The 14,505-nt window shown below is 39.9% G+C and overlaps 1 protein-coding gene across 1 annotated transcript; it reads left to right on the top strand.

Moving 5' to 3' along the window:
- Nucleotides 1-826: 826 nt before the first annotated feature.
- Nucleotides 827-5,941, top strand: LOC124706655 (glutamate--cysteine ligase A, chloroplastic). The gene is made up of 15 exons (XM_047238326.1): nt 827-1,080; nt 1,842-1,992; nt 2,074-2,181; nt 2,472-2,564; nt 2,993-3,076; nt 3,198-3,266; nt 3,345-3,415; nt 3,497-3,565; nt 3,712-3,805; nt 3,943-4,032; nt 4,125-4,205; nt 4,819-4,911; nt 5,095-5,175; nt 5,262-5,331; nt 5,440-5,941. The coding sequence occupies exons 1-15, from the start codon at nt 842-844 to the stop codon at nt 5,526-5,528; spliced, it is 1,482 nt and encodes a 493-aa protein (XP_047094282.1). The 5' UTR covers nt 827-841; the 3' UTR covers nt 5,529-5,941.
- The last annotated feature ends 8,564 nt before the right edge of the window (nt 5,942-14,505 follow it).

The following is a 14,505-nucleotide window of genomic DNA, read 5'->3' as shown; positions in this document are numbered from 1 at the left end:
CAGTACAGTACCGAAGGACCAATGATCCTCCAGGTGCTTAGCAGAGGCTGAACCTGCCCGTGAAAATGGGGTGGGTTCGCTCCTACGATCGGTGATCGCTCCAACGTGCTACCGCCGAGGTCCTTCCTCTGCACATTTTGGTTCGTTGCCTTTTCCTTGTCTTGGTTTTGCCTTGAAGCGCGCCGTCCCCGACCCTGAAGACAAATATCGTGCAAAATTAGCAAAATTTCTCGAGTATGACGCAAATGCTTTGGTCATTCTTTTGCCCTACCTCACCGCTGACGTCACGACGGCCGTACCAGGACCACCGTGAAAGCTAGATTTCAGCAGTTAACAACATACGATCTTTACAGTCAGCAACCCCACCACTCACTACTCCGTATGATTATAATAAAAAGGAAAAAAGGAAGAATAAACGGTGCTAATAATCATTTTTTAGGTGTAAACATAATCAGCAGTCCAAATCACCTCGCAGCCTCCCAGCGGCCGCGGAAGCGGATTGGATGACGCGCATCGGCAGAAAGCGCCGCGCACTTCGAGGCGTTCGTCGCTGCTGACGGCGCATCCCTCCCGCTGACGCGCGGGGCCCACCTCACCGCTTTATAACCCGCGCCGACGCCGCCCGCCATCCCCCCTGCCTGTCCCCTTCCCCTCCACGCCTCTCCTTGCCCGGAGCGGCAGCAGCAGCGGACGCCGGCGGCTAGAATCTCCGGCGGGCGGCGGCGGCGAGGTTTGGTCCGTCGGTAGGATAACGACCTCGTGCTCCGCAATTATCGCTGATTTTTTTTTCCTGGTGTGGATTTCTCTTCTCAGGGTTTTTTGTCGGGCGTGGGCGGGCGTGATGGCGGTGGCGTCGCGGCTGGCGGTGGCGCGGGTGGTCTCGCCGGACGGCGGCGCGGGGAGCGGGAGGACGGGGCGGTCGGGGTTTGCGGCGGCGGCGGCGAGGAGGGGGAGGAGGCGCGGCGGGGCCGTGGCGGCCAGCCCCCCGACGGAGGAGGTGGCGCAGATGACGGAGCCGCTAACCAAGGACGACCTCGTCGCGTACCTCGCCTCCGGGTGCAAGCCCAAGGAGAACTGGAGGTGAGCGGTAGAATTCCTTCCTTTTATTTTTCTGCTCTGATTGGAACCGGATGTTCGCTTAGAGATGGAATTCTCGTGGTGGTTTCACGTGAATGTCTGTTTCTTATCGCCTGCCTTGATGCTTAGCTCTGCCACTGAAGATCCCGTGCTTAATTACTTGTCGAATGGTGGGAGTTTTCAGAGGATTCAGTAACCTGCTGTAATTGGCTCACTATTTTCTAGTCTGCACTTGGTAGCAACCATAGGGGGTATGCATCCAACTGACCTTTACTTTGCGCATTATTGGACTACCAAATAAAGCTCTATCTGTTCATGGAAGGGGACGCACGGTACTGCTTAGCATTGTTTTATTGCGGGCTACGGCTTACCATTGTTAATTTTTATACTGGACTGAGTGGGGATACATTATGTTGTCTTGTTAGCAAATGGCGCACCTCATGGCACTTGCATAAGGCTACAAGTAGCAACACTGCGCAGCTTACTTGTCGTGTGCTATACGTGGAAACAAATAACATATAATGATTTTCCTAATCCTAAATGAGAGAAAAAAAATGTTTATTCATTCTTTTACTAGGTATTCTTAATGTAATGCGTGTGCTGATCTTGCAATTTACTGGATATTGAAAATGATTCTTGGGTGTTCAAATTATTTGGATCTCACAATATGGTTTTATGATGTATTTCTATGCCCGCGGTATTTTCTACCGACTATTTCAATCTAGTATTTGGTCTAACCCGTCAGTTCATTTCCGATTTTACAGAATTGGCACAGAACATGAAAAGTTTGGTTTCGATGTTGAAACATTGCGCCCTATAACGTATGATCAGATCAGTGGCATACTGAATGGGTTGTCCGAGAGGTTCGAGTGGGACAAGATAATGGAGGAAGGCCATGTTATTGGTCTCAAGCAGGTATATTATGGATGTACAATTATACATGTTATTCACTGGATCCCTTGTAAGTTGTGTGGCAACTTATTTATATGCATGCAGGGAAAGCAAAACATTTCACTAGAACCCGGGGGCCAGTTTGAACTTAGCGGTGCTCCTCTTGAAACCTTGCATCAAACTTGTGCAGAGGTCAATTCACATCTTTATCAGGTAAATTTCTCTAAATGAGCATAGCCTTTGCATGTACATGTATTCGATTCTTTATAGGATCTCTGGATGATTGTATGATGCATTTGTAAGAAATCGAAACCTAGGTGGGTACCTGAGTTTGTTTCCCTTATAGCGACTGGGTTTGTGAAAAACAATCGAACCGTTTCATGTTTTGTTTCTGCCATCTAGGTTTATCTGCTCAAAGTATAATTGTAATATGCTGGATGTTCTTATTGTGCTAATATCATACAGTTTTATGCTATGATATCACCATTTGCTGGTTGTTGCAGGTCAAAGCAGTTGGTGAGGAAATGGGTGTTGGATTTCTTGGACTTGGTTTTCAGCCAAAATGGCCACTGAGTGAGATACCAATAATGCCCAAGGTATTTCTGTCCCTAAACCTCGTACATGTAATTTTTAAGTTTGTGCTGTTCCTAGACTGTTAAAGGGACTGGTTACTATTTGATTTATATCCCAGTTTAGTCAATTGCCGAGAAATGAAGTTGCAAATCGAAGAATATACTTGATTTGCAGCATTAGGCAGCATAATTTCACGGGGGCTAATATAGCTAGATATTCTGGCTTTTGATGCAGCCCTTCCTGCTTGGTATACACCATTATGCCTGGTAAAACTCCACTGGGACTGTATTGAGCATTTAACAGTTAGGACAAAATGACCGATAACTCACATTGCAGTCTCTTTTATGCACACCATCTGCAAGTTATAAATACATTTGCCGTATGCAACATGGGTGTGCTGCTAATGGTTCCTATGTAAGTCTGACATGCTGTTTTAATTGTTACTATGTAGGGAAGGTACGAAATTATGAGAAATTACATGCCTAAAGTTGGTTCTCTTGGCCTTGATATGATGTTCCGCACATGCACTGTGCAGGTAAGCCATTTTGATCTTTGTGTTCATGTAGTATCATTTTGACAACTTGTCGCCCTTTATGTGTTTTCACTTCAAACAGAGTAGAAGAAGCTATATAAGACTAAACTATTCTGGCATGCAGGTTAATCTCGACTTCAGTTCAGAGCAAGATATGATAAGCAAATTCCGTGCTAGCCTCGCATTGCAGCCTGTGGGTATCTGTATTGTCCTCCTGGCAATTTACTTCGATGCTCTGATCTCACAGGAACCTGACTCGTTTGTTTAACAGATCGCGACAGCAATATTTGCAAACTCTCCCTTCAAAGAAGGAAAACCAAATGGGTTTCTCAGTTTAAGAAGGTGCTTGCTTCATATAGCTTTTCACAACTTTAAACATTCTCATTTTATGGAGCTTCTTAACATCATTATCATCATCTGCAGCCATATCTGGACTGATACTGATAACAACCGCTCGGGGATGCTTCCTTTTGTTTTTGATAACTCATTTGGGTAATTATTCATATGAACTCCTCGCTCTCCTCAACCTAGAATGCAGACAATTTGATTGATGCCCTCATTTCGTGAAATACAATTTCTACATGAAATGAGCCTTTCCACGTGAACGAGTTCTGATTATAATTTGTTCTTGGTTGCAGATTCGAGCAATACGTGGACTATGCATTAGATGTCCCAATGTATTTTGTATATCGGAACAAGAAATACCTTGACTGTACCGGAATGTCATTTCGGGTCTCTTCCTGACTCTAATATCTTAGTACTACTGCAGTTCTATGCTTGATATCTTGTATGCTATGTTTTTGGCTACATTAGATGACTTTGTCTATTAATGATTCATTGACTCTTATTTGACTTGTATTTATTTGCAGGATTTTATGGTAGGAAAGCTCCCACAGGTTCCAGGGGAGTTGCCCACTCTGAACGACTGGGAGAACCATCTAACAACAATTTTTCCTGAGGTTCACCTTTGATTTGGTTTGCATGGTGACATATTAATCACTGCTAGCTCAATACAATAATAACCAGTTGCTCTTTTTGATTCTGCTTGCAGGTTAGGTTGAAGAGATACATCGAGATGAGAGGTGCTGATGGTGGCCCATGGAGGAGATTGTGTGCCTTGCCTGCATTTTGGGTTTGTTTTTTGACCTTTGCAGTTGTTTTATATACTATCTATAGCGCGACACAGATTTGGTGGACATGGGTGTAGGTGCACCCATTTTTTAAAAATTCAAAAAATGCCATTTAAAAGTTTTGGAAAATTTTGAAATAAATTTCCACATGTACATATTGTCTTGATACTTACTTGTGCCAATTCTCAAGTGAAAATACGACCATATGTGGCCTACACGAAAAAGAGAATCGAAATTTGTATTTCTTTGAACAGTACAAATTCAATCATTATAGTGTCATTTGCACATTTGTCATTTTTATGTAGGTCAAATACAACCGTATTTTTCCTTGAGGATTGTCATGAGTAAGTATCAAGATAATATGTACATGCAAAAATTCATTTATTTTTTTAATAACTTCTAAATGGTATTTTTCAAGTTTAGAATAAACGGGTGCGCCTACATCCATGTTCCACTAGCTATTTCCGATATACAGCCCCTTATGTACAGTATATAGAGTTATAGACATGGGTAGTATTATTCTGGTTACTGTGCTGATTACTTGATTAGCAGTTACTTTCACATCGCCAGCAAAAGTCTGTTTCAGCATTGCATCTGATTGGTCCTTCTCTACAGGTGGGGTTGCTGTATGATGAGGAGTCACTACAAAGCATTTTGGACATGACTGCTGATTGGACAAAGGAAGAAAGAGAGATGTTAAGACGGAAGGTATCTTAAGATAATTCTACCTTTTTTACTTGGCAGTGGTTGGAATATTAGTCACTTGGAAATCACATATGCCTCCCCCTTCCCCTTTGATTTAGAAACCATTTAGCAGACCAGAATTTATTTTAGCAGAGGATAGGCATAAATTGTTACCTGAATTTTCAATGACGCTGTTTATTTGATCAGGTGCCAGTAACTGGTTTGAAAACACCATTCCGTGATGGCTATGTAAGAGATTTAGCTGAAGATATTCTCCAGTTGGCTAAGGTTACTAGCTCTTTTTCAATACTAATCTTTTTCTCGAAACCCATAAACATGCTGCTCATGATAATGATCCTGCTGTCTTGATGCAGAATGGACTAGAAAGAAGAGGATACAAGGAGGTTGGTTTCTTGAGAGAGGTTGACGAAGTGGTTAGAACAGGTGACACTTTCAGCACTCTATTATTGATTCGGTCAGGAGAAAAACTAGCGAGGTCTGGCTAGAACTACACCTTCCACAAACAATAAATCTTGACCTACTCTGTTGCAGGTGTGACACCTGCTGAGAGGCTTCTGAACCTGTACGAGACGAAGTGGAACCGAAGCGTGGACCCTGTATTCGAGGAATTGTTATACTGATAATAAGAAGCATCAAAGCCTATCATATTTAACTTCGGTGAACGCTTGACAGGGTCTCAGATTGTATCACCTACCCAAAAAGTCTCATCCTCAGTTCTACAAGCCATCTGACAAGGGAAACTTCCTTCCGGTCTTGCGGCTGCGAATAACTTCAAGCTCGGAACACTTTGTGGGTGCCCTTTCTTTTTTCAGTTGTTGGGAGTTTTTACAACTTTTGATTTCCCCGTATCCACAGGGAGCTGGAACAAACCACTGTTTGTACCGGACCCTTTTTCTTCTTTTCCTGATGAATGTTGTATCAGAATAAATCCATCTTGTGTAATGGTGGAAGGAACCTGATTCCCGAGAAATAATTTGGAGTGTTTGGGATGTTCATGTTAATCAAAGCACAGTTTTCTGTGGCCGTTTGTCTCTTTCGAAGAGTTTGATCCGTGCATGGCATTGGCGGCTGGCTATGCGGTCTTGCTTATACATCAAATTTGTTTTAGCTAGTTGGACTTGAAATGCCAAACATGTGTTTCGTGCTTGTTCACAATTACTCTATGTTTCTTTTTCTGAAGACGAAGAAAACCTGAAGTCTCTTCTGACAAAGACACTCTTTTCTCTCAGCCGGCTGATGCCTACACGCACTACACAAACCGTCTGCCAAGTCCAATTTCTCATTGATCTCCTCCTGTGGGACACTCACACTTCCACTCGTGTCCCCAGCTCAGTGGTCGACGAGCTTTCCTATTTTACTTTAACAGTTTTTTTAACAGTCTGAACTTCGGGCATCAGTGCTCCCTCAAATTTCATATTTTTGAAAATTTTAAAATCTCACACTTCTATATTTCTAAAAATTATGGTGAAATATATAGATAGATATGTATAGTATGGATGTATGCAAAAAAATCCTGTTAAAAAATAAGTTTTATTTTGGGAAACATATAAAAGATAAATTTGTGATAGTAAATGGTAGTACAATAATATTAAAATAGTATATCTCTTTGTTAGAAATTTGTGTATTTTGTATTTCTCAAAATTTAAAGTATTTTGTATTTTTTATATTAAAATAGTATACCGCTTTAGTCCCGCAATGACATGATTTAGGCAAAAGTGACTCAAGATTCAAGCTAGAAATAATGAAGAGTGTGAACAAACTCCATCCTGCATCCCGCCCGCATTGACACCTAAGGAATGCATTTGTACACCTTCCACAGGATTTTCAACATCGACTCTAACTTCTACTCCCTCCGTTTCAATCTATCACTACAACATAACCGGCCCTACAACAACACATACCTTGCAACGGCGGTGATATGTGTATCTACCATCCATCTCGAATCCCCTCCCTGGCAATCGCTCGCTCGAGCGATCGGTTTCTGTCGGCGCGGAGCGCTCGCGCGAAAGCGCGACTTAATTCCCTTTGTATCACGTATTTTAATTGTGTTCACACGTGTTCACACTAACAGCTTGTATTACTACTTTGCAAGTTGCATGCAGCCAAGAGTGTTCACACTGCATGCATGCACATGCACAGAGCATCTCATGGATTTGCATTTAATTAGCCAACTTTTCAGCACTTTTTCATAAGTTGTTGCATGCATACACATAGCATCTCACTCTTTTTCTTCAGCACGAGGCAGACTCTCAATTTTCTTTTTGCAATTCCCTTTTGGGTTTTTTTTCGTACGGTCCTTTTGCAATTCCCTTTTTCGGGCCAGTGGTTTTTAAGGGGGAAACTAACGGGTGGGAAGATCCACTTGCAACTCAAATGAACTACCACTTGCTACTCAAATTAAGTACTGTTTTAAGTTGTAAGCTAACAAAAGTTGCTAAAAAATTTCTTAATGAAAATTACTTTTTAGGGTTTCTAGGTATTTATATTTACCGTTGATAAATAACGGGGCACCGAATTGATAACTTGTAAACAAAAAAAGAGTCGCTACATATTTTAAATTAAATTAAATTTTTAGGGTTGATATTTATTTATATTTACCATTGATAAATAGCGGGTCACCGGGTTGATAGCTTCTAAACTAAAAGAGAGACGCTAAAATATTTTAAGTGAAATACTTTTTAGGGTTATTATTTATTTATATTTATCGTTGATAAATAACGAGGCACCGGGTTGATAGCTTGTAAAATAAAAAAAATGGTCGCTAAAATATTCTAAATGGAACACTTTTAAGGGTTGGTAGTTATTTATAATTACCATTGATAAATAACGGAGCACCGGGTTGATAACTTGTAAACTAAAAAGAGTCGCCAAAATATTCAAAATAAAATTAGATTTTTAGGGTTGGTAGTTATTTATATTTACTGTTGATAAATAACAGGACACTGGGTTGATAGCTTCTAAACTAAAAAAAATCGCTAAACTGTTTCAAATAAAATTAACTTTGGGATTGATAATTTTTTACATTTACCGTTAATCACTCAAGTACGGAGGGGTTGATTATTCAGATAGAGAGGGTTGATTATTCGAGTTGTAGCTGCGATGGTCTATTTCAATTGCACTGGATATCATACATTTTCCTGCACGCAGACTTGGCATTGGCCTGCTAGTGTGGTGTTAGAATAAATTCCAAGCAGCATGTAGATGTGAATTTAAAAATATTACCAGCGGAGATGCAGATTATGCATTTTTCTTTCATTTTTTAATAGACTTTACTCTACATGTACGTACAGCATGCCTACGGACAGGGTCTTACTATTGTTAAAATCATGTCTCTACTCAATTTATCAAGGAAAGAAACATGTAGACATGTGCTTTGCATGGTCAATATATCATTTGTTCACGTGGTGAGTAGTAGTGCAACCACAAAGTAGAATTCACTAATCACTATATCCTTTGTACTGCTTTTTTTGTGTCACATCATTCTGAAATCGGAAAATTATTTTTTCAGGCCGAAAAGACGAGCAAGGCTCCTGTAAGTAACCAATTTTGGGCTGTACATGCCAATGCTGCACTTCTGAAAACTGAAGAGTTGGTACGGTAACGCAGAAGGAACAAAAACTGCATGGCTTTCAACCTTTGTATGTGACTATTTTACTGTCTCACTACTTGCATCATGTGATATTTCTTCCACTGTTTTGTTAACAATTTGGCCTTTTACCTGTAGATTCAAATGATAAATGGATGACCATATGGGTGAAAAGTTGAATGGAAGGAGGACAATGCTTTTGCTGCTGGATAATCTACTTCACATCTCTGCATCTTTAGTTATGTCGTGAAGTGATATTGTAAACATAATATTTATATATGCACCATGCTGATGGTGTTTCTTTTGTAATGCCACGATTTTAATCCAATATATAGTATGTTCCTCTTCTCTATAAAATAGTGATGTTGATTTTTCTCAGTTCTAGTATGTCTTGAAGGAAGAGCGTTGACCCAATTCAAGATAATTGTGAAAAAAATAATATTATGGATGATATATTTGGGCCACCACTAGCCAGCGTTGTAAATAATTATTAAAATTAATATTATGTGGGTATTCAATTGGGTAGTGCAAGCACCAACACATGTGAGTGTTGTCCACCCTTTGTTCGACGCGTTGCTGCCTAGCAACGCCTCTATTACCAACGGACTTATATGCGTTGCGTTGTACCCTTGCAACACCCAAAAACGCAACGCATTATTATCCGTTGGTAGATGCGCTAGCAACGGCTATATTAGCATTTAGATACAGATAAATACGTTGCTGTAGGAGGGGTCTTGTTGTAGTGTATAATGCCTATAGATTTTCAATTTCAGAAATGTGTTGTAATAATTATTATTCAGGTGAATATTGTAAATGACAATGTATCTTGTGTGATAATCAATAAAGCTCAAGGTTTTCTCTAATGAGCTTTACTTATATATTATCCATTGTTTTATATTCTTATTTATTCAATTGTTTATTGAATTATCCATATTTGAATTATAATATTCATAATTAAGGTTTGAATTTGAAATTCAAACATAACATGTTGGAATTCAATCATGCAACTTAAGTTGAGAAGGAATTTGTTCCCCTCTCTTCTCGAAAACCCTAATTGAGTGTAGTTAGGTCCAAGTTTATCGCACTCTCGAAACCCTAATCCTATATGGTGTCGAGAGAGAAACTTGTCCCCCTTTAATGCAGTTTTTCTATAAAAGCGCGAAATTTCCCCAGTTTTTACGATGCAATGCACATCCTTACTAAATTCTATCCCTCGATCGTCTCTAAACCTGGTATATTACAGAGCCGCTATTTCGTCCGATTTTCACTCTGGTGACCGATATTTTGGTCGGTTGTAAATGAAATTTCGCTGAAATTCGGTATGGCTGTCGATATTTTCGTCCTATTATCTTATAGAATTGTGCATTAGCTCAAATTTTCCATTTTTATTGATTCAAATGCAAAGAATCAAGGTAATTCTTCTGCTCAATACTCCAATATTGTTTTTATATACCATATTATAGAAAATTTAGTGCTGAAAATCAGGATTTACAAAAAATAAGCCGATAAATGGACGACCGATAAAATCGATTAATCGGTCGATAAGCGATTAACCTCCATTTTGAGGCTGGCCGATAAGTTAAAATTAACGATTTCTTGAACATTGTTTTTATTACTACTGTTTTGGCCTTAAATATTTATCACAGCTTTAACAAATCTAGACATAATTTAATATATATTTTGCCTAAATCAAGAACATCTTTACTATTAAATATGAGTTGGTCGTTTGACACTCAACGCACTTTGGTGATCGTCATTAAAACAATCCGGACCGTTAAATCTAATCTCACAGTTCCGCTCAAAATCCATCCGTCCAACCTACTTTTCCAATTCTGATGTCTACTTTTAAGGCAAGTCGCCTGACTTTAATGCGAATCAAATCACGTCAATTACGGTAATCCCCTGACTTTAATGAAATCGCCTGACGGTAATCCCCTGACTTTAATGCGAATCAAATCACGTCAATTACGCGAATCAAATCGCCTGACTTTAATGAAAATTTCTTTCCTTGCTCCAAAAGCTTTATCTCACAACCATCTATCCCCCGCCCATGAAAATCCGGACTCCATGGAAATCCCCCTCCCGGGCGAGACATCCAGCCCCTATCCACATCCGGCCGGACCTTCGACGCTCAGGTGCCTCTCCTTCTGGCAGGCGCGTTACGGAGAGCAGCCGAGGCAGAGGAAGAGCGAGCTGAGGGAGAGGAGAGAGATCCATGCGCAGTGTAGGCAGCGGAGCTCTAGCCGTGGCCCTGGTGGCTAACGGGGACAACCAAGGTGGATGGTGGCGCTCGGCGACGTCTACGGCTGGCGGGAGGGGGCCAGGTGAGAGAGATGAACGGGGTGAGGTCAATGGCGCTACCATCCCCTATTAATTGATTGTTGTTTTTTCATTGGGTACATCTCTATCCCCAGCTCCCTAATTTTCCGCACCTGCAAAGCGGCCTGGATCCATGATAGCAACACGGATCACCGGCGGTGGCGCCGTCATGGCGTGATGGCATACATGTGACAACTGACCACCGGATTGTCCTCCACCAACGTTGCCCCTCTGCATAGCTCGACATGGATTGATGCCAGTACCTCCACCCTTTGTTAGGCGCCATGTCGCCCATGGCCGCCAAGGTCAACGCAGGCTGTTGAGCACCACCCTTTCAGCTGGCTCTGCGCACATGTTGTCCTCAACTCGATAGCGAGGATGAGCAAGCAGGTATTGTAAAGCTTCACCTTTTTGTTTGATCCTTTGAATGAGTTCTATCTGTTTTCAATTAGATGATATGTGGTACGGAGTACTTCATTAAGGTAATCCAAACGCTTCAGCACCAATGTTCGCTCCATTCTTTTTTTTTTTGCTGAAAACATTCGCTTCATTCTGTTTAGTGCAAAATTTTCTATTTTGTTTCACGCCACTGGTGTCTCTTGTAAGTAGTATAAGCACATATATGCCATCATTTTCACTTTTTCCAGCTGGAGTATGTTCCTGAATTCAGGAGTAATATTGTTCTCTATTTATTATTTATTATTACAGGACACACAGTACTGTATCTTTGTTGACAGTGACTATGTTGAATGGAGTGACACATCTTTTTATGGATATTCAGTTAATGGACCTCGGATTTTTGGAGCTTGTCATTCTTAATTTACCATCCTGTTTTTTTTCCTATATATGCTGAAAAGGTAAGTGGACTTTCGTGTGTTGAAAGTTGAATATTTGCTTGTGTCCTAAAGAAGTTTAGTTTGCTAAGGAAAATCTGTTATATTCTTATAACATGCTTACCTCCCCTCCCACCCTAAAAATGCCACCTTTATTTTGCTAAATTTAGCGTATACTAAATTATCAGAACTTGATTTGTAGCCTTGCTTCTACAGTGGTTAGATGGAGTTATGGACAAAGGACCATATTGCTGAAAGTTGAAACTGATTTTTCCTTGGTGTCAATTTTGATTTACCATATTCGTTTCCATGTAATAATTTCTTGGTGATATAGACAGAGTATGATAAGCCTGTGGAGGTGAATCATGCAGAGGAGCAGCAACAGAAAGGCCAACAACAAGCCTGGAATAAGAGGTGGACAAGGGCGATGGATGCGGTCACGATCGTACCATGACCCGCTCATCCCCCCTCTCGCTATTATTGGTCTTCCTTGCTGTTCATATACTTTGGAAATTTTAGATTGACGGTTGATTCGGTGGCTGATATAATCAACTTCTCTTTTTTTCGAGTCTTATTGAACTTCCTACAATATGTGGAAGCTTTTTTCTAATGAAACTGTTAAATGCAGCGCCGAGGGCTCGCTTAGTAACCAGTTTTAATGATAAAATGGTCTTTATGTTCAGAATTCATGTTGGTAATTGAAATGAAATAAATATAAATGGATTCATGGGTAGTATTTGTTGATTAAATTTTGTAGGCTTTTTAACATGGACTATGGCGGATACCATGAGAATGGTCAATACACAGACAATATGCTTTGGGGTTCAAATATGTGTTATGATCTCTTGGTCATCATATCAAGGAAACTGTTCCTCTTCATAGTACTTGTTTTACAAACTGATAGCCACCATGCCATTACCATGGGAGCAAGAAGAACATGGCTGCTTCAGACATGCATCTGTCTCAGCAAAAAGAGGTTATTTATTGTGCTATTCTTTTCCAAAGTGAAGTGGTTGTTTGTATTTATCTTCTGCCCTCCAGTTACAAACTTAGTGTAGCTTCCAAGTCAATGGACTACCTCATCCGTTAGTTAGCATCAATTTAGGGGCAATTTTCTTCTTCTAGGCGAGTCGCTAGAGTTCATTGCAAGTTCGTAAATTTTATGTTGCTAAATCTGTAGTCACTGGTTAGCACTTATAATGTGTTTAATTTATTGTTGCACCTTGGAGGTGAAAAATAATTTCCCAAAATCTATTTTCTTGCACATATAGTGTTAATATTCTCCTCTGCGTGTACATTTCTAGGACATAAGGGACAAGTTGAGATGTTGCACAGATGGGGTGAAGGGTTAGCAAATTTGCCTTCTATGTTGTCATGCTAAGACGATTGATCATTTATTTTTCTCTTGCCCAATTGCAAAATTTGTATAGAGAGTGGTTCAATGTACTTTGTCTGATGTGTAATACTTGGTTAGCATTGACTCTGAATATAAACTTCTTTCAGGGCATATTCTCTACTGATCCCATGGCTTTGATATATATAATCTCCTATTTTATTGATGCTGGTCTACTACAGAAATAACTGGAACAAATGGCTCTTTGGCAAGGATCCCAAAGCCACGTGGTTGTGGCTCCAGAGATGTTTAATAGAGGACGATGTTGGGCGCTGAAGACCTTGTGCAAAGAAATGTTTTTGAGCTTTTTACAAGGCTTTGTTTAACCTTCACCATGAACTTCTATGGAAGAGATTATGTGGTTGTGTCCAGCAGAAAGCTGGGGTGTATAGGTGCTCGTCGTGTTGAGCATAGATTTTTTTTACAAAGGTGTTGAGCATAGTTAACTTCCCCTTGCAAAAACTGTTGGCGTTCGCCAACGGCCAACTCCAGTACAAATAATTAATAAAATGTGCGACCTATGCTTTGTATAAATGTAGTTGTACATTTTCTCAAAACTAGCTTTAAATGAAGTGAATTTTGAATGGAGAATTTTAGCTCTCGGGCTCCAGTTATCCTCTTATCTAAAAAAATGAAAAAATAATTACGAGTTCCAAACTTTTTGAAAAGAAATCGGATGTAGCCAAGGATGTCCCATAGAGTGCGAAATATCAAATTTTCAATTACTTTATATCTCGAGCTTAACAAAAGTGAAAACTGTTGATCTGAGAATGCATATTTTCAACTCTATATATTTGATCAGATTTTGTCATTTCTATGTATCCTCCCACGAAACAAAGAATTAACACTGAGGTTTTCATGATGGTAAAATACATCATTGGCTATGTACAAAATCCTTTTTGGCTTTTTTAAGAAACTTAAAAATACGGTTTTGACTTGTTTGATTCAAAGGAGCCGAGAGGAACTTTGTTGGATTCTTACCCATAGGAATGTTTTTCTATAGAGGCTATTTGATTCCTCCGAAATTTCCATGGTTTGCTTTCCTATATTAAAATCTAATAGAATTTCTAGCAAGAGGTTAGACCTCTTGAAAAATAACTTCTGCATGTATAACAACTATGTCATGTTCTCGATCTTCATAGAAATTCTACGTCTTTTCTGTAGTGCAACCAAACGACTTCTACAACTAATTATTGTGTTTTTATTCTTCTAAGATCTCACGTGTCATGACGTACTGTTACTCCATTTTCCTATTTCAATACTTTTGAAATCCTTTGAATCAAACAGGCTTTGTATATATTTTTTTAACGAAGGGATCACTAGAGCTTAGAGTCAAATACACTTTCTGGTGGATTCTTAATGATAAAAAATACTATAATACTACTACTTCAACATTTTATTTTGCAAGATGAAAACGAAACCGTAGCAACGCACGGGCATTCAACTAGTGTATTTTATGGCCTGAG

This window comes from Lolium rigidum, chromosome 4, assembly GCF_022539505.1.
Source record: "Lolium rigidum isolate FL_2022 chromosome 4, APGP_CSIRO_Lrig_0.1, whole genome shotgun sequence".
Taxonomy (NCBI): Eukaryota; Viridiplantae; Streptophyta; class Magnoliopsida; order Poales; family Poaceae; genus Lolium; species Lolium rigidum.
This window is presented reverse-complemented; position numbering and strand designations above follow the sequence as displayed.